This window comes from Streptopelia decaocto (genome assembly GCF_964273445.1).
Source record: "Streptopelia decaocto genome assembly, chromosome: 5".
Lineage (NCBI taxonomy): Eukaryota > Metazoa > Chordata > Aves > Columbiformes > Columbidae > Streptopelia > Streptopelia decaocto.
In genome coordinates, this window is record NC_138659.1 from 65,936,339 (window position 1) to 65,958,062 (window position 21,724).

At 37.2% G+C, this 21,724-nt stretch overlaps 1 protein-coding gene across 2 annotated transcripts; it reads right to left on the reverse strand.

Moving 5' to 3' along the window:
- Window positions 1–689: 689 nt before the first annotated feature.
- On the reverse strand, window positions 690–20,661 carry FAM204A (family with sequence similarity 204 member A). 2 transcript variants are annotated; one of them, XM_082052766.1, is made up of 8 exons: window positions 20,265–20,661; window positions 19,814–20,142; window positions 18,766–18,856; window positions 18,155–18,188; window positions 17,553–17,652; window positions 15,743–15,832; window positions 4,912–5,018; window positions 690–4,561 (listed from the first exon to the last, which is right to left on the reverse strand). In XM_082052766.1, the coding sequence occupies exons 2-8, from the start codon at window positions 20,048–20,050 to the stop codon at window positions 4,510–4,512; spliced, it is 711 nt and encodes a 236-aa protein (XP_081908892.1). In that variant the 5' UTR covers window positions 20,051–20,142; window positions 20,265–20,661; the 3' UTR covers window positions 690–4,509. The 2 variants fall into 2 exon arrangements, with proteins under 2 accessions (XP_081908892.1, XP_081908891.1); XM_082052765.1 differs by having other exon boundaries at window positions 17,553–17,655.
- Window positions 20,662–21,724: the final 1,063 nt, after the last annotated feature.

Consider the following 21,724-nt stretch of genomic DNA (forward strand, 5'->3'; position numbering starts at 1 on the left):
TCTGATCTGGAACTCAACCAACATCTTGGAATGACACCATCTTTTCACTGCAAATAGCTTTCTCCTTTCTTAGATGGTGCCCATCATATTTATGAACATAATCAAAGAATGAGCATGATAAGAACCATCACACGCAAAACCTGCAGAGCTCATTTTATATACAAAGTTGGCTGTTTGCATTTCTTAGTATCTGTTTAACTCTTATGCTTTTTGAGGAGAAAATGTTATATTTCAGGTCTCATTCTGAGCAAAGAAATAGAAAACTCAACTCTGTCACACACAGTCCCAGGAAACTGGGAAGACAAGGTTTGATGGTAAACACAGCTGGAGGCAGATCAAAGCAGTGCAGGCATTTTTCAACAAGAAAGATGACAACTCTTCTCAAATGAAATTAGGGTTTCCACTTACTCTTGTGATGCCTGGAACATGTGCATTCAATATCCCAGTTTTTTACCCTCTCAGTAGGACAGATGGTAACAAGGTACCCAACTCCCAGTGGTTTTCAGAGAGATTTAGGAACCTGCTCACATTTCTTCCCGACTTCTCTCTCTCCACGTTACTCCCGGCCATGACAAACTGCACACTCAGCAGGAGGTTCCATTTGCCACTTTGCTGACAGCTTGGCCATCGCACAAGTTGCTCAACCTTTGTATTCTTTTTTAACCATTTGTGAAATAAAAAGCCCACCCCATTATTAATATATTTAATACTTTTTAAAATGCATTGAACTTATGCTAGAAGTAGATTATAAATACATGCATATCTAAATTACCAGCATTCAAAAATAACAGGAAAAATACTTGTTGGTGGATTAACTACATACAATCCACGCCAAGTAAAAATCTGCTCTGGTTTTGCTGAGGTCACTTAGTGCTGTACAATTCTCATGAAGTAAATATTTTTGAAAGTGGGGAATGCTCTGAGATTAAGCAATACATTACATTTTTTGATCAAATGCCAGAAGCCATAGGTGAATAGGAAACAGACATCAGTAATTACAGTTCGTACTTCAGCTATTTCAAAACCCTTTGCTTCAATGAGCAAGTATTAACTGGACAGACACTCCTTCACAAATTAGAGGCTGCAAAGGCTTATTACACACCACATTTATCTTTGAAACTTGTCCAACAGAATTAAACTAAAAAATAATGATACAGATTATGGTTGCAGGCAAAAAACCATTAAAGCTCTAACAACTATATATATGTTTTTATCTGTCAAACTGTCCCTGCAGCCACTCTTTGGTTTAGGACCTCAGGAATGCAGTATTAAGAAATACTAGTAATTACATTAGCATGCTGTTGTCAGACTTCAAACTGGCTGTATTTTATCATAGGAGCTGATAAATATTTAATTTATTTTTCAATTGTTTAGGCCTTAGAATGCAATAAAATTGTAAGAACATGAGTCTGGACTATCCCCAGATGAGAGCAGAAATGAAAAAGTGACACCAATGTGAGAAGCATACAATGAGGAACATTTACACCACTTAGTGAAACACTGCACAGAGACATCAACTTGGCTTTGAACAAGTCTGTTGTAAACCCATAAGCAATCTCACCACCTCACTGTGTGGCATTACCTGAGTAATAAACTTCATTAAGGGCCTTACTGGCACAGGATGGAGCCAACTTTGGTCTGGTCAGGTAGTTCAAGATCCAGCCCTTGTCCACACAACAATGCACAATTGTCAGAGGACATTCCCCTTTTCGAAGTTACTTCTTCTATGGACTCCGGAGAGCTGCACTTGGGATGCTACGACCTTTTTCTTCAAATGACTTAAGACTACTCAGGATATCCAAGAGGGTACCATGACTATAGTCGGAAGAAATATGAAATATTGGTGGAGAAAATATTGGGGCAGAACTAGTGCGTGTATTCAGGTTTTTCAAGGCTTCTGAGGGGTAGGAAGGAGCTTAGGCAAGGCTGCCCTTTAACTGTTACGCAACTCGAGGTATCATCAAATGAGCTCCTGATAAATATTTGGCTTCATAACAGGTTTGCACTGAAATTAATAGTTTAATGCATTCCCCTACATATGCAATTTCAGTCAGACAAGGAGATAGTGCAAACTTTTCATTTGCTAAAAGAATTATTATTACATCTCATATTTAGTTCAGTATAAGAGATTATATATTTAAGCTGATTAAAAAGGTTTCAGTTAACTGAAATAAACAGTGGTAGAACAATCCAAATGCTTATTATGAAACCAGTTAAATCTCAGAATGCAGTTTTACTTGTTTGGCCAAAGTTCACAGCACATAGCAAAACTACTTCACACAAAAAAAAGTGTCAGGAATGCAAGACACCTTAGAATCAGATCAGCAGTTTAGGAGGATGTTTACTAAATGTACAGTTATGAATTAATTTATTATGTATTTAGATTATCTCTATAAAGCTGTATTAGGCTTTTGTATTTTCTCTGTTAATCAGGGTTTTTTTGAACATGCTATAATTCTGGGAATTAAACTAATATTCTAAGCAAATACTTTAGGTAGATCACAATACTTGAAGTGTGATAATTTTTAAATTCAGCACAAGTAACCCAATGCAAATACTCTGCATACTTGCTAAATAGTTACGTTATTAATGGCCTAATATAAAACTAATTGGTAATTTAAATGAAAAATATTACAGGTGGCTGGCTATGCACTGCTGCAATAAATACTGTGAGGCAAGTTCTCAGACAATAGCTGGTTTTTGAGTGTTTGGATTTCTTTCAAAGCACTTTTTCATATCAAACAGCACTGATTCTTACAATTAGATCAAGATCTTTATTTCACTAATAAATACTGTTACTATTGAAAGCAACTATTGCAAGAAAACATAGCATCTGTTTAATATATACAACTTTTAAATGTTTACTGGAATACTGATGATGTTTTGAGTACAAAATTACCAGCATAATTCTGCTTCTCAGTATATAAGAAGCAGAAACGTCAGCTCTAACGCTCATCTGCCAGCTGCATAAAAAACATAACTGGAATTATGGACAGAGTGCCTGGAAGTTTTGGACAGGAACATTTGAAACTGAGAAAAATCTTGATGAAGGTTCATGATGAAATCTCTGTTTATGCAAGTAAACATATTTACCTTCATAATCAGTTTACAAAGAGATACATCATTTGTTTCCTTCCACACAGTTTCTAAAGCTAATACAGTTTGTAAACCATAGCGTGAGATTTATGATGTTACACTGCAGAAACCTGTTTAGCCCCTGATTTACAAGGCTGGCAATTGTATTCAACTCTGTCATCACGACTAATTACAGCTAACTGCAGATTACCATATTGCAAACTCTCATCTTTATGAAAGAAATACGATTTTCTGCTAAAAATGAAAAAAGAATCAAACATCCTGAGGGCTAATGAACAAAAATGCACTATTCCATGTTGGACTGCAAACCTAAACTCTTCGAATTGGTGCTGTAAGATTTCAAATTGCTATTTGTTGGTAAGTTGCTTTAGCCTCAAGTACTTACATAGTAAATCACCATTACGCTAATACCATACCTTTGGCCTGAAACATATTAATCTTGGTTAACAATAACTGACATTTACATTACCAATTCAATTCAGGCATTGTGGTGACTAAACATCTATGCAAGAGCTTTGGGGAGAAAAGTTATTAGTTCTGACTGTATCCTTACTTTTCCCTGATAAGTTCTGAACAAACATTATCATAAATTCTTGTTAAAATCTCATAACATAAACATTCAAATCCTAATTGATCTGTAAAACATTTCACTTGAAGTAAAACCTGCATTTGTTTCTTGGGTGCAGCTAAATGCACAACATATTTCAGATATTTTTCAAGATAGATACTTATAGTTTATCTGCTCAAAAAAACTGGGACTTCTAAAACTTGAGTTCTTGGGAGGGAAAATGGGAATTGGAAACATTCTGAAGAAAATGGCAGCAGGATATGACAAATAGTACCAGATTCTCCCAGAAGAGGGAGGATGGACTTTTTTCAGCCAGATTTTTTTTCTGTTTGCATTTACTAAGTCCATAAATGCATCAATAATAATAGTTTTAAACAGGTAGTGTAGTTTTGCTTTCCTTTATTAGTGCCACCCCCAACTTTCAAGCAATCAGAATAGTAGTATTTACTGTATTAAGTCTCTATAACTTCAGCAGGAAAACTTACCCCTCTCCTTAATCCAGGCATATTATACCTGCAGTGCAGCACAAAACACATTTGACCAAGTATTTTATTCTAATTAGAGAGTTCTCTACCAGACTCCAAATGCATTCTACAATTAATTATCTTAGATTTTCATATTTTGGAGAAAAATACTATATGTAAGATGTTTAGATAGTATTTTTGCTACATTATAAGAAAAGCCAAAAAAAGATATTACAGTCTAACAGCATTAAGAGAAACACAAGAGATTTGAGGTGTTGGCTTTTGCTTGTGGATTTTTTTGTGTGTTTCAATTTAAGAAGTCGCTCACAAAGATTCTTCAAGTAAAACCAGGTATTTGACTCCAGAGGAAAACAGGATGGATTACATGTATCCCATGTTGCTTTTTGTTTCCCATCTTTTCTTGGCTTCAAATCTGAAAAAGACCACAAAAACAACATAAGGAATCATGAGCACGTGTTTCAGGTATTCAACCACGCTATTCTTAATAACAACAAAAATAAAAACTTATTTTTAATACAGTAATAAAGACATGAAGGCAAATGTAGCCATATAACCAATACATTAATTCTGGTAACGCCTCTGTACTTCAGTCTGAAACACTGCTAAGAGAAAACAAAACCCAAAACCCCCAACAAGGTTAAACTAAACAAATAAGATTAGCACAAGCCTATTTCAACTAAGAAAACATTTAACCGAGATTGCATTGTATACACTTAGTGCCAATGAAACCACAATGTTTAATTCCACACTCAAATGACTTACCCCCAAGCAAGCTTCTTTTTCTTTCGAGCTTCTTGGGCAGCCTCTGCTTCTTGCTTGGCTTTTACAAAGTTGCGGCAAGCAGCAGCTTTGGCAATTTTCACACCAAGCTAAGACATAAAAAGGAACAAAGGAAAACTGAATAGATGCAAATGGCTCATGTGAAATTTAAGCCTCACAAATTACTTGGTCTGATATTGTTTCTCAAAAGTCAATAGATATTAAAATATCTTTCAAGTGTTAGGCTGATGCTGTAATATTAGATCGGATGAGCAAGAATGTCCCTTGAGAGAAATACAAAGGGCAGGCAATCCTTTCCACCCAAACCTTCCTTTTCAAGAATACAAGCAAAAGGCAATAGCCTATTAGATCCCTTTGTTTGTTTTTAAAATAAATATATAGACACAGATATACACACACAGGCAGTCTCCATTATTAAGACCAGTCTGTGACCTCAGACAGACTTACCAGTACCCAAACCACCCAAAATGACAGTTTTATACAGGAAGAACTGCTACGGCCACACATTTTCCAGTAGTACCAGCAGTCATGTTTTCATCAGGCTGTCCAGAAACTAAATTAAGTAGTGTCCTTAGAGTCCATCTGGCATTTGGTCTTCACATTCCCAGCTTTTAGATTATTAGTGTGATAATATGCATGCTTTTCAAATAAGGTCATCATAGGCTGTAGGTGAATACTACTTTACTGTCACAAACTTATTCATACTGTGAGAATTAAGTTCACTCCAGTGAATGTCAAGACAGGGGAAAAAAGAATAACACAGAAAAGATGGAGGAAGGTACTGTGAACTATGTCTGGACTATTTTCCTTAATCAGCATTCATAACCTGTTCAGTGTAGTTACACTTTGTGATTGCTATCATGATCTGACATTATTCGCAACCAAATTATGAATTAAGGAATAATTTGGTCTCAACAGTTACCATTTTTCTCCAAGACAAGCAAGTAATTCATTTAGCCAAAACCCCTATGAATTGTGATGTGGACAAACAGGTTTTCTTCTCATCCAGTCCAATACGTACTGAAGTTAGTTCTGACTGGATATTCTAAATTTCCCCAAAATATCATGGGAGCATCAAATGAGAGGCATGGGAGACCCAAAATGACACTCCTCTTTTTTTAAACTTTGGTTAAAGTTCCATTATTAATGGTCATGCATTTCAATAATCTGCAGCACCTATTCAGGCAATTCTTATTTACTCTGAGAGACGTTTTCTCCAGATAGGATGAGAGAGAACTCAAGGATGTATCTTCACATCTTCTACAGCTCTCCCATCAAATACTTACCCTGTAGGTAGGTCAACACCCTCATCATTTTGTTAACAAAGCAAAACAAACCAGCCTCTCTATAAGCTATTTACCTTATGGCCCCTTCAGGGTTCAAGAATCAAGAATGTAGCCTTTCTGCCGAAGGGTTTGAGAGGGTACTTGCGTGTAGGCAGAAAGCACAACAGTCTGTGCTTTGTTTTAAGCCCTAAGCACTGGCACCACAGTTAAGAAAAGCATAATATTTGAAAGGGAATATGTGCAAAATATAGAATGCTAAACAAGTTTTTAATCTACTATTTGCATGTTACAAGGTAATAAAGATGTACCTATGGAATACTCTGGATGCACATAGTAATTCATGTGACCAGACACTTCAAAAACTTAGTATCATTAACAACTTCATTTTTCCCCGAGCATTAAAATTTTATATAATCAATAATTCAGTGCCAACATGTGAACTGCCAAATCTCGAGTCAAAGACTAGAGCATAACATTCTCTTATTTGTATTGTCACTTAATATTTAAGGGCAGCTATTAACTTGAATGTACTTGCAGTATAAAAATGCTTAAGAAAACTCACCTAAAATATTCAAGAAATGTTTAATTGTTCCTTGAAACAGAACTAATTAACTCAAAAAATAGAGCAATCTGATGGCTGAAGTCAGTCAATCACCAGACCCATGCTTTTATTTTTGACCTGTGTTTTACCTCCTAATATACTTGAACATTAACTCCTATGTGATGAATAACAGCATCTCCTTAAAATATGTTCCAGTGGCCTATTGAACACTTACACACAAATCCACACAAGCGAGGTCAACACAAGTTCTGAAGAAAAAACAACTTTTGCTCTGTATTTCTTAGAAGACAGAATGAGTTCCTCCATCTTTGAAAAGTACGGAAAAAAACGGGACAATAACAACCTCTGTATGTGGAAGTAAAAGGGAAAACATTTTGCAGCATTTATATTATAATTTCTGGGCTGCATAGAGTCGAATTTAAGACAGGAAAACAAATATGTCACATATAAACCCAAACATTTTAGTCAGACTAAATGTCTTCTGCTCCCACCCACACCCAGACATACATCTTCACTCCCCCCCCACCACAAAAGAAATCCATAAAAGCTTGGTCAATGGGTTTTACATTTTAAAAAAACATTTCAGGTCATCAGATAACTCAATAAAATACAATCTTAAAAGAAGTAAGAAAGCATGAATAAAAATATATACAACGATTTCTTGTGTAGTCAAAGTATCAGCATTTTCCATATAGAACATCCAATATTTTGCTGCATTTTAATTAAGGTGTCTAAACATTATCACAAAGAACTGCAAATTGGTCAGAGCACGCAGTAAGGAAAATTAAGCTCTAAAGGCTTTTTATCACCATATTTCAGGAACCAAGGGTGTAAAATGTTCTAATTTGGGATATATTAAAAGCCATAAAAGGTCTTTCAAAAAGATTAATGGTACTTTGCTTGGATTTAAGATAAGGGCTTTAGCTGGTTGGAAAAGCAGGGCCCTGGCTAGACCCTTGAGGCATTCATCTTTACAGCCACTTGGAAGATTTGTAAAAGCGTCTGCATAACCTCAAGCAAACGCACTGCGACATTTTTTTTTTCTAAATTCCTTTCAATTTTACAGGTTTAAAGTGTGTAAATCATATTGGGTAGTAAAGCTGATATAATGGTTCATCCTTGTAACACAATATATATATTTTTAAGACAAACTTAAAAAACAACTTGTTTTCTACAGGGCAAAGACCCTTCCATTTCGAAGTTGACCAATAATCCTGTCAAATATCTTATTCTAGATGTTTAACGCAGCATAAGTGAAAATTCCTTATCCGTTATTTTCCATGAATTTCCTGCTCATCTGCAATTGTTACCTTGTAACAAATCTCTGAAGCTTTGCTTCTTTTTGAAGAGTTTCAAGGCATTTATTTAAAAAAATACCAATTATCATACTTTAACTTTTCATGGAATAACAGGTCTCTATGAAAAATATTTATGCCGTTCTCTTTTGTTCTTTAATTAAATGAAAACAGATGTTTTCTGAAGTAAAGCGGAACCATTACTGGAGTACTTAAAGTGTTAAGGTCTTTAATTTTTATATCAGTTTGGTCTACAATTCCTGATTGTCTTTACTCAAGCTCAACATTAATGTCAAGCAAGTTACCTAGGAGACGAAAGAGATCAAAGAGACAAAAAACCCTCAAATGTCTGATTAATCAAGCCTGCAAACAGCTTATTTCTTTTAGCCTGCATGCAAGTATGAAAATGAGATTCTGGGAGCCGTACATTGTGCAGATTTGTTCATTCTTATCAGAACAAAGCCAGCGGCAGCTTATTTCATGGATCATTGGCACTGTCATCAGTGCTACACAGAACGGGTGACAGCTCCTCATTTTGAGGCTTGAACAAAATTAGCAAAAAGTCGGCACAAATTAGCCTCTCATCTTTTTAGTAATATGACATTATTCATTTACTTTTTATCCAATTTTTAATTTTTTCCTTGTCAGCTATCCCTTTCTAGTGTTTCTTGCACAGCATCATAAAACACTTTTAAAACAAGCAAAGAAACGGCTGAAGTTGAAATAGTATGTAAAGTTCAGGCAGAAGAATAAACATCTATTAAGTCGCAACAGAATCTACTGTAACTTCCAGAAAACTTCCCTTGAAAAATCAAGATATTTGACATGAAATATCATGAGGCAAAGACTTCTCCTTAAGACAGGACTGCGCAATGTGAACGCTGAATGATACAAGTAATGAGATGACACATTCAAGAACTGCTCCAGAAATATTTAGGTATGAAATACAAAATGTTTGACCTACAGAAGCTCTAACAAAACATCTCTATTCAAACAGGTCCTGAAATATCCGATGATCATAGGAGAGAAGCCAAACAGCCTTTTAATACAGTGTTACAGTTTCTCATCAAATATGAATCTAGTTATTTCAGGCTTGCCTTTAGCAATGATTTTCTCCTTTTATGTTATGGAATGTTATCCATTGCTGACGTATATAAAATATATAAAGCAAACAAGAATACCGAGTGGATTTTGCAGTGAAAATTGTCCCCTTTCAATGATGTGCTCAACTTCCACTGTAAAATACTTTGTAATACCTTTGTTGTATTTTTATGCTGTGTACTACAACATCAAATTATATTTGGATGGCACAGCAATGGAGTAAGGACAGAAAACTGTTCTTATATTAAGCTCTTCGCTAGATTTAAACATTTAAATGCAAGTAACTTCTTCCATTCATGAGAAAACACAGCATTAAAAAATTAACTATAAGCTGTTAGATGCTTTACACAGCCCCCTTATAAGAAAGGCGGTTTTAAAAAAAGAACTGTAGTACTGTTTTCAGCAATTTCTTTATCTCTGTTCTTCTAAGTAAGAAAGCTTATTAACAAGCTTTGAACTTAAAATCACATTTACAATAATGTGCCATCAACAGTTTTATAAGCTAATTAGAAAAAAAGATTAATTAATGACTGGCTGCTAATAAAATGGCAATCATGAAGAAAGAAACCAAGGGTGCTAAGCTTCAACTACCACCAATTAAGAGCTAATTACAAACAAATTATATATGTGTTTTGCTGTGGGCTTTAATTTACTAAAATGGTTTTAATTAAAAGAGAAAACATGCTGATTAATTGAACTGCAGAAAAAATCTACAGTATAAACTGTGCTTTGTCTGTCTCTTTAATTAGACTTGTAACATCTGAAATCTTTTTTTAAGGTTTGTTAAGGAAAAGATATACATAATTAAGGGAGCATAAGAATGTAATTCTAGGTGATAACCCTGCCATGTTCCAAAGGTTAAAAGAAAACAACCTCAATGAAGAGCTATTTGGACGCACCTCTGCTGAGTGGTAGAAAGAAAATGCTTCAGACACAAAAATAAGCTCTTCTCTCCACCCTCCCACCTCAGGTCCTCAATGGGGAACTTTCCAAATTAACCGGTGCTTGGTTACATTCCATTTAAAATTACATCAGTCTCCTCAGGTATCTGAAAGCACTGTGATAAATTGTGAACGTTGCATGGAACTTCAAAATGAAACTCTATTCTACCAAGAGCAGAGCATCAAGCACTAGAACCTGTCCCTCGGAAACAGTAACGTGTGTGTGACCTCATGATCAATCGTATTTGACCCCGATTTTCAAATGGACAACAACTTCCAGAATGATTCTCACTGGCTACAACATACAACCTTGCTCCTGTACTTCCCATTCTAAATGATACAGCTGGAGGGTACTTAGAGACAACAGATACTAATTTGATTATTATAAAATGGTCAAAACCAACACAACAAATTTTGAAGACAACAGCAGGACTCATCTTGCTGTCGATTACAACGTAGATCTTTCATTTAAGCTCCATTACAATATCATAGTTTCCCTATAAATTACAGCTTTTAAAAAGTGTTTCACCAAAATGCCAGAAGCCACTAAGCTAAGGACTTAGGAACAGTGCTGTGTTCTTTGGAGACTGACAACTACTCCAGTAATTTAACACACTAAATTACAAAATATTTTAAAAGTTCCTTTTGACAGGTAAGTCAAATATGGTCCAGATTATTTTAGCATGTTCAGGTTACAGTCCTGAGGCTAATGAACTCTTAGACAATGTGGCACCTTCCTACCAGGCAGTTGACATAAAAACTACAAGCAAATGCAAAGTTTGAGGTTCAGCCAGATTAGTTCTCAGAATATTAGAGCCATAAGAAATCTGCATTCTGCTTCTTGAGACACCACACAATGACTTCAGTACAAAAGCACTATGAAAAAATTCTCTCTCTATGGGAACAAAAAGCTTGGAAAATATTTTCAGGTTTATATATTGGGAGGAAGTATTTTAAAATTATCTGGTTTAATTAGAAGAACTTCTACAAGGATCACTTCAAATTGAAACTGATTTACAGCAAAGTAAAATTCCCAGATAACTCCACATACCATCCCGACTCAAAAGGATAAACACCTCCAACTACACGCAATCACAGTTCTCTAATTTATCAATGTTTATTCTTCAAAAAATCTAGGACGATTCCCACTCCACTCACACAGTAGGAACAATTAAAGTACATTTCAATATATTATTCCAAAAAGGTTTTTCAAAAAGTTGACATCATTCCAAGTGTCTGTTCCAAGCTACATACCCAAGTACCTGCCACCATTAAATCTCAGCTACCCTATCCTAGAACATCACCAAGAAAACCATTTTCTCTCAGCCCAATTAAGTGTCCACACACACTTCATTCTGTCAACAACTGTCATTCTAAAAGGTTCAGAATTTTGGTGATAACTCCTGCGTTAGTATTAACACTTTTATTGGCATCTCTCAAGTTAAACAAGTCATCATTAAATGCAGCGTTCAAGCACTACCTTTACGTACGCCATTCTGCATTTGAAAAGCAGAACTTTAAAACATGAAAGACATTCTGGCAATGTTGTAACAAAGACAGCAGCTGGATTACAATAATAAACCTTAACTGCCTGTATTATACCAGGTACACTGCAATGAATTGCTAGCTATATGATACTAATAGTACTATGCTGTTGATATTAGAGAAATAATTCAGTCTAACCGTGTTTAAAAATTCACAGTGAATTACGATTAAGCAGTGTGACCCACCTGCATTCTCTTAATGCTCAACACAAATTTACCAGAGTGCTGACCACAGGCACCATAACTGCAGCACAGCACTGAGACGCCCAAGCCAGACCAGTTCTAGAAAGTCTGAGTGAAGAAAGAGTTACTGATGGCCTAAATTAGTCTGTACAACATAACGCAGGCATGGCCGTATTCTTTCAGGAAGAATTTCACTTGTATATAAAATAATGCAATTAAGAATTTCAGGATCGCTAGAACTCTTCAATGAAGCAGAACACCCAGAAGAGAACATGCTGGGGGGATGGACAAGGAGCCACAGTTAGAGATCTCCTACCCTGAGAACACCCAAACCAACTGCAACCACATTTCTAGTCCACAAACTAGGAGGCCAACAGGAGACAAGGGGTTATACTTTACAGTGAGCATCGCCAAGAGATTAGACTGAGTATATGACAATGATGATAAGTACAATTCATTTTTTTTAATAGAAATGCAACTGCCAATAAAAAAGGCGTAACTCATTTTTAGCTACTCTCAAAAGTTACGTATGAATCTACACATGCAGCCACTAGTAAATAGAGCCTCATGCATCCAAGCTCTAACTCTCACTCTAAAACCTGGAACGCTACTTGATTAAGACATTTTAGTTTAAAATTAGAATTTGTGCATATTCATCAAAGCAGAAAACAGCAACAAATAACATATTGCCCAAAGCCTCATTTACAACAGTACAATACTATTTTCCTTAAGGAACCTGCAACAAGTACCACATGGAAACCAGAAGACCCAAAACCTTGAAGCGGTATCATTTAGGCTTTTAGGATGCAAATTTCAGTGATCCACTCGCAGCTGCTAGATTATGCATATTGCCTAAATCATGACTGATTTTAAAGGAACCTGATTTTCAAAAACCTTTTCTCACTGTGTCATAGTGATAGCAAACTGACAGCATCATTTTGGCATTCCTTTGCTTTTTAGGACATGTTTCTACTGCCTATTCTCATCATCTGTTTATTTTTGGCTTCATTTTTCTAAATACTGAAGCTGCCCTATCAGTTTCACAGGCTTATAAATGTTATACATCAAAAATTAGTTTCACTTATTAAGGCAGGAAACAGCTTTAAGAACTCTGGGATCTGTGCCTCAAAGCAAAAGCTTTATCAGCAGGTTCCAGTCACTGCTTCTTGCAAAAGAAAATGGTGCCGATTAAAACCCCATACACCTGATTTCAGAAAGAACACCTACCCACCAAACATTTTTCACAGGGCTGCAAGGGGGGCTGTACCCCAAACAGACAGCAGCCGCTTCTCATCCGCTCCCTGCCCCCAGCCCTGCAACGTCGCTCAAGAAAAATGAAAACTATACAGAAAAAGATGAAGTTGAGATAAAAGAACAATAATTCATCCACTTATTTGTTGAGACCTCAGAAGTGGTGTACTGATTCAGTCCACAATATAGTTCCGTGCCTGACTTGCTCACAGTGTTGTGTTGCATTCGGAAGTTAAAGGGATACAAATAGTCACTTCAAAAAGTAACTCACTTCTTATGAATATTACATAAAATGAGTTTTTAAAGGGACATTTCTTCAGATTGCAAAGAGAAGGAAAGCAGTGATGAATCAATACAATATGAAAGCAATATCTTATTAACTGTACTTGCATACAAAACTACAGAATCGATTTCTTCCATAATCAAATCCTTCTCTATAGCTCTTCACCAAATCAGAATTAGGCACTGTCAGAATTATTTCCTTAACATAAAAAGTAAGATCCATTAAAAAAAAAAAATAGAGCTTCTTAAAATCACAAAGAAAAATTAATCTTGCAGTAGGCCAGGTAGCACATATTCACAAGAGCAGAGGACCCCAGAGAATTCACATGGATTCTGCCTCGACAGAACTCCTCATGAGATCGAGCCAGAGTCATTTGAGTTTTCCTTCTTTCAACATACTATTTATTCAGATAAACCCACTTAACCAAAACCAAGTCAAGGCTGTGAATACTAATAATGTTCCAAGCATTTTGTTTTCAGAATTACAACATGCTAATATTTGAAAGTCAACAATTTGGAGCTAATGTTCCACAAATAATAATACAGTGCTGTAGCACCTGGGATATGCTAGATGTCATACAATCCCATGGCTACCGAAATCAGATAACAGTTTATCATAAATATTACAAAACCTTAAAACTTCTTACGTTAATTTGTTTTTATAGTCAAACAATTTGCACTAGAACCTCAGTATGTTTTATTGATTATGATACTCTAACCACTTTAGAGCAAATGAGATAATGACATTTGTGAAGGAGAACTGTGTTTTTCATGTTGTATACATGAAAGGTAATACAGCGGTATCACAGTAAGAAGCTGATCAGACTTAAAGGGAACATTAGGACACATTCCAATCACTGTCAATAGGAGTTACGTGATTGCTGGTGAACAGGCAGATGAGAGTTCAGTCATTAGAAACTGCCCTGAGTGACTAAATGTAGGTGTTTAATGATTGTGCCAGAACAGCGCTGAGGAGCCGTTTCCCCTAACCTTAGGAACTGTTATTTCCCATTTCAAAAGCCATCACAATATTGTATTATATTGCATTAAAAAGATTTAAATCTGCAAAAGCTTTCCTTGAAACCCTGTACTTAGGCAACATCTTAAATATTTCTATGAGAATGAGAAGTATTCAGAATTTGTCCTTCCTTTCTTAATCCTTTTCTAATACCTTTGAATTTTGACAGTGGACAGAAAATACCTATTACCTCTGTGAAGAAGGAAGAATATGCAAGATAGAGGAATGAAAGCAAAAAAATTATATAATTCATTTCTAACATAAATCTAGAATTTTTATAGTTTAAATTATATCAGTCAGATGACTTAAAAATAATAGCTTCTCCACCCACCTCAAACAGCACTCACTTGGCTACTTTTTCTTACTTGGCTTCAAAACTATTCTATCTTTTTATCCTATTTTTTTTCCCATGTGCCAATAGCAATGGGCTTCAGAGGTGTGAGTTATATACTTCAGCTGCTACCACCTACCACATGTGCACCAATTTAACTAATTCTTACATGAAATTGCAATTACCAGAGGTATCTGGTAGATTCCTCGTCAGTTTAAGTATCCACTCAGCACTACATATAAATGTAAAGGGTCAAATTTTTGTAGCAAAGAGCTGCACAGACTCCATAAAATTACTCAGATACACCAAATAACAAGACAACATCTTGAAAAAACAGAGTTTCTCCTGCCTGGATATTTTTTTTTTTTTAAGATACGCATTTATATACTACAAAATGATGACAAGGAGAAAAAAAAATATCCATTCATTCTATAAACATCATTCTAAGGCTACAGCAATGTTTGACATCCAACTATTCCCATTCTTCCTGCCATCAACTCCCAATCACATGAACACACAGGGGAAAAAAAGCACTGGCACGCAAGTTGAGGTATATCTGGCCTTATCTGGGTACGCCTTGCTCTCAGTTTGCTGAATCTCTGCCTTTCTTCAGGATTCCCAGGCTTATTGGGGAAGGAATGCAAAGAAAAATCTGAGGGGCACAGGGAACTGACAGGAACACTGTACTCCAGTTTTCTTGGCTTGCAACATGCAGAAAAATCAAAAGCTCAATACACATGACAAGTTACTGACTCCTCTGAGTCCTGGAGTCGGCAGGAAGGCTTTAAAGCAAGTTACTTGGGATCCTTCACGGTTGTAGTTCCAATTCTTATACATGGCTACAGCTGTACAAGCATTACAAGATCTGTGGCAAAATCCTTCAATCACTGACAGAAATCTGCTTAGGAAATAGGAAAGATGCTCCAAACAATCTCCAATGCTATTTTTGTTATGACACTTTCTGTACAGATGTACAAAACTAAATGTTTCCTCAGAGCTTTCGTTAACAGCCCACTTACCTCACGAGTGGCTAATCTGTCACTCAGCTCCTCAGCCTTATCAATGTCACCTTCAGCCACACACTTCTCTATGCTAAGTTCAAGGCCAGACTAGAAAAAGAAAAGCAAATATCTTTAGGACAAATAAAGAAATAATACGTTCAAAGGGAGCATCTCCTTTCTAAACATATTTCTTTAATAAAATTCTTTAAGACACTGCATAAAGCTGTAAGTTCTATGTAACACAAATCACTTTGTCTACGTATTGTAACGGACAGTATAATTAAGAATTCACTGAAAGGCTGCCTGAGCACAAATCATTGCATTAGTTCCACCTTACGTGCAGGATAATACTGTAGGTTAAAAAAATTACACGGACTAGTTTATGCCTGTCACAATAAAATTTCATCTGAAGATCTGTCTTATCTCTTCCATCCCTGGAGCTTTCTAAACAAAATGTGAAATATATGTGTCAGGTAACATGAAGAATGGCAATTACCACTGTATCGTTACAGTTCTAAGATCTTATCTTTATCCAAAAACTGAGTTCTGGCATGGTGCCACTCCACTGTGCTAATAAATTACACATTCTAGCACTCCTATGGAAAACTATGAAAAAGCTTCAGAATTTAACCTCTGAAAATAAGAAAATAACCCTTATGATCAACATAACATAACTTGTTTAACAACATTTACAAATAATGTAACAAAAAATGTAAATATTTACTGGAATAATAGTTGGAAGCTTCTGAAGGAATACACAAGGTTAGCACAGCAGTAGGCACTGACTTCAAAATTTCACAAAACACTTTCACAAGAGATCGTTTATAACCTCACTGCTTTTAGATATTAGTGATGCTAAAGAAAACACACTTAACAGTTTCAGAACATACACTTTTAAAGAAGATAAAACAAACAAGAAGAGAATTCTTGAGAAACAGTGATCTGCAAATACTGCACTTAAATTACTCGGATGGAAGCTGAAAAAAGAAGTGCCCAACCAGAAGCTGCAGTGATAGCCAGTTCTGTTAGATGTCTTTTCTGAAATTAATGAGACACGTTCCACTAGTGATAAAATCTCTGAACTTAAAAGGAAAACTCTTTCCTGATCCATCCTGAGCAATTTAATGACAACTAAATACCCACCAAAAGTAAGAACTTAGAAATAAACAGTATCTCATGACCTGCATGCAGAAACTTACTTTAGGCAAATGAAAAATATACGATTTATCATAAAGAAGGCTAACTGAACATTTGATGTCATACCTTATCCAGGCCTTTACTAGAAAAGCTACTGAACAAACAGTGCTACAAGTAAATCACAATATAATGAGTTTCTTAACTTGTTCATCATGTTGTACCAGTTAGTTCTAATATGACTAGTTACACAATAATAATTTATGGACAGAATGTGTTATAAATCCAATAAAACTGTATGGTAGGTTTGGCCCTCTAATTCCTACAGCCACTGGTGTCTACTAAACGATTTACTGGGCACATTTTAAAGCTGAAACATGTCTTTAAAAACAAAAAAAAAAGGCAAACAATGCATATGAAGCTTTTTGTTTCTCATGATAACAGAAAACAAAACCAGACAGGAAACAAGCATAGATAGTGGCTCAAGGGAAAGCACAGCAGCCTTTCCATTCAACTATGATTCATGTGATATCCAAAAGGAAATGCATTAAAAATGTGTACAAAATCATCCTTCTTCAGAGTGACTCGATCATTTACTCACTTTCAAATAGTCTCAGTTTTATTCCTATCTCGGTTAAGGCTGAGCTCTTTACTCCCAAGCACAAGCTGACATTGCTTTTGTATCAACAGTCACCTTTTGTGGAGCCCTGCTATGCACAGGTGGTTCAAATCTGTCATTGATTCCAAAGTATTGTGTAAGTTCTTTCCATTTCTCTTCATCTACCAACTCTTGACTACTGAAAATAAACAAACAAAAAAAGAGTCAATTGAAGAGTCAAGTGAAATCAATTATTCCTTCCCCTCTGTTTCTGTAATTCCACAATCTTGAAATCAAGCTTATAGAATCATAGCATCTTTTAGGTTGGAAAAAAGCCTTAAGATCATAGAGTCCAACCATTAACCCAACACTGCCAAGGAGGAAAAAGAAGAGGAGGAGCAGGCTGAACAGAAGCTTGTATGCAATTAAACATAAAACATCATTAGGAATAACATTAAGTCAATTTTAAGTTACATTAAATAACACATTTGTGTTGATTATCAAAATCAAGCAATAAACTCTATCAGACAATCATTGGTATAAAATTCAGCCTGCCCAAGAGAGACACTGAACAACTTCAGTAGATACTTTACATGACGTTCAAAGCTCGGTTTTGGCCATGCATGTGGTTAAGCTTTTTACAAGTTTGGCCCAATATTAAGAACAGACCTCAGATAATCACATTGACCTGGTTATACCTCTCAGTCACTTCATTGTCCTTTTTCTGTTTTTCTAGGGAAGAAAAAAATAAAATCCAACATTACACCGTAATACCCTGCAGCACCCAATGAAGTGAACAGAACTCTAATTGGCCACATTTCCTTTGAAAGGCTGACACACTAGGAGATTTACCCCACAATCCTGAGGATTTAAGCCACTTTTCATACAAAGAACCTTCTACAATATCTGTGAAGAAGTTCTAACCAGAATACACAAAAGTACATTTTATAGAATTACTGAAATACACTTAGCCATTATAAATTAGTATTAAATAACTTCTACCTTCTTTATAAACACAGAATAAATGTATTACTTGAATTTTAAGTAACAAATTACCACCTAGTCCTACAAGTGATGTATGCAACTGGAGAAATAAAATACTAAATAATAGTTAGAATACATCTACTTAGGCATTTAATTCTCGGTAAAACAAAACAAACAAAATAAAACACAAACACTAAAAAAAAACAGCAAAGCAAAAAAAAAACAAACAATACACCAACCCCCTCAAAGACAGCAAATTCCACTTCCAATATATTTGATATTAATTCCATTCTGAAAAAATAAATTCTGTAATTCCATAAAACACCTTTTCTGTGGCGCTTTCTTTTTCGGCTTTTGTTTCTCTGGTTTGCTTCCATTTTCATTTCACGGTTTTTCTTCTGCAGCTCCAGAAATTTCTACAAGATTAAGAAAAGACAAATCAGTACTTTTACATCTTTTCCCCATTAAAAAATACATCCAAAAGCATAATATGCTGAGAAATGTTGTCCCAACATTTTATTTATCCACAGTACCTTGTTATCGATAACATTAAAATGCATGCATTGAAAACATCCAACTCTGATGCTGTTCATATAGAACTGGCTCTAACCTTTCATCACCTCTCTGTGACTTTCTGCCCTCCCTAAATGCCAGGACTATTCAAATCAGACACTTTTCTCATGAGACATGACAACGAATACACTGATACTGGTTGTGCACTACCGACCTGTTCTATGCATCATTATTGCCCCACTGGCAGTTTGTAATTCAGGTATTACTGACAGCTCTGACCTTGCCCAGCAGGCTACTGACAAGGATCGACCAGTGGGAGTAAAACTCAAGAGCCTAAAACACAGATTGCTTTTCTTTATAATTATTTTTTCTGTCTTTGCATGCAACTGGGAATTCCAGAGGTATAAGCAACTACGAGTTTAAACACCTGCAACTACCCCCTATAGAAAGCAGAAGAGCACACATCTACAGGGAGATGCTTCACCAGTAGTGACTGATACACTTCATTGTAAATCCCTCCTAATGCAGAAAGCAGCTACAAAGAAGTTCAGAGCCCACACACCATTAAAACACAAATCTCTGTGCAACTCCAGAGTTACCCAAACATCTCCCTGCTGTGTTTTCAATCCCCACTGCAGTGGGTGTGGGGGGGAAGTTATTTACATTCATTTCCTATCTAAATTCCTGCCCACTCTGCTTGAAACAATCTAAGGTATATTATGATGACTGCACTTATATTTTATTTCATTTCAGATTTGTATACTGACTCTTCAACGTTGAGTTATTTTAATTTTAAAACTAGCCGTTTGAGTATGATGCATTTATGCTCTGGACTTCTGAAGACTTGTAGCAATACCCACATTCCACATGTTTAAAGGAATTCCAGAAGGACACGTTTGAGATTCATTTTCTCCATCTGTCACGGATATCACAACTGGTTCACTGACAGCACTACTTTCAGGTCCATTCTCCTGAACTCTTTCAGTATCTCCTTTTGCATCTTCCTTTGCCACCGAACTGCAGGATTGATCTCCCTCATCAGAACTAAAGTCAACGTCACTTTCGTTCATGCCAGGCGGTACCAGCCCGCTCCACATCTTCCAGTCCAAACAAGTCCCAGCCCCTTCAGGTCACCACAGAGACATCGGAGTTACCCGAGCTGACCCGGCCCGACAGAAAAGTCACCAGCCTGCAGGAGAAAACAGCAGAAAGAGCAAAACACACCGTCAGAAATATTATAACTTCTATGGAGAAAAGTTAAGTATCGTTACATGTTTTAGACAAAAACATTATAAAGCTTCTAATACTTACTATTTCAGAGAGGGGTTAAGTAGAGTTAAGCACAGAAGGTACCAGCTCTGGTTTTTAATTCCGTGTTCTTTACAGTTTTGTCGCTTCGCGTTTGTTTACAGCTGCTTCCAGTTTACGGGGCGATACGGCAAAAGACGCGTCCCTCCTCCCTCCGCACCGCTTCCCGGGACAGCGCAGCCGCCTCCCGCCCGCCGGGCACGGCCGGAGAGGAAAGGAGAGCCCGCCGGGCCGGGAGGCCCGGACAGCGGCGCCGCAGGGAACGCGGCCCGAGCCGGCGCGGGGAGCGCGGAGCGCAGAGCGGAGACCGCGGCTGCCGGCCCCGCAGCGCTGCCCGCGCACCCTGCGCCGAGAGCCCCGGCCGTGTTTACCTGGCCGCCATCTTGGCACCGCCGGAACACCCCGCCCGCCGATTGGACTCTGCCCCGCAGCCAATCAACGGGCACTTTGCTGCTCTAGGCCCGGCCTCTCTGGTGTCCATGACAACGCTGCGGGCCGGGCGGGGCGGCCTCTGTCGCCACGGGTTCGGGACCCAGACCCGGCCCCTGGGAGCTGCTGCCCGCCCGGGCTGGGGCGCTCACCTGGGGCTCTGGACACACAGGGCTGCTCCTCCTCCTCGCAGTGAGGCGGCTCTCAGAGAACAGAGCAACTTCTGGTGCCCAGGAGGGCTCCGGAGGAATCCGATGGCCCAACACGTGCAAATGAGCTGGTTTTGTCAGAATTATCAGCGGTGCTCTGGAGGAAAAGACAAGTTTTACAGACAATCCTAGTTGCCATAAATGAGTAGGGCGTCTATTCCAAAAGAAAACCTTGGTATTTATGCAATACAAAAGTGTTTATGCTGAGACAGAATGCCGAGGGTCAGCAACCTCAGTGTTCAAGGATGGAAAAATCCTTTTAAAGCCCCCACGAGTGTCTTGGGTTAGTGTGGTAAAGAGAAAACCTCACAAATGCAACTCCCGGGCTTTGTAAGTTGTTCGTTGTGGACTGTCGTCCGGCATCAGAGCTTCAATTTTCCTTAAACTGCTCCAAGAATGTGGAAAAGCTCTTAGAAACTCATGAGGAAGCGGGACTCACTGGTTTGGAAGATTCTCTAACACCTCTTGTCCTTTCAGCTTTCATGGGTGAAACAGACGAAACAAACAAGTACTTAGGAGCAGTCTGAATGTGGTTCAGCAGGAACATCTGGCATATAGTGAGCAACAAGAAGGGAGGCACAGAGACAATGCAGGAAAAAGATGAAGGGAATAGGCGGACACCACTAACACTGCAACGTGTCTGAACCATGGGAGGGTTTGTGATTGAAACAAGTTGTAAGAAGATGCGTATTTGAGTGACAACAGGTTGAAAAACAAATCTCAGTATTAAGACTTCCAAGAAAGAAATTGCTGGCACCAAATTGGGACACGGCTCAGTTGTGGACAAACAGTTCAGCTATGAGAGGAATGAGGACGGGGCAAAAG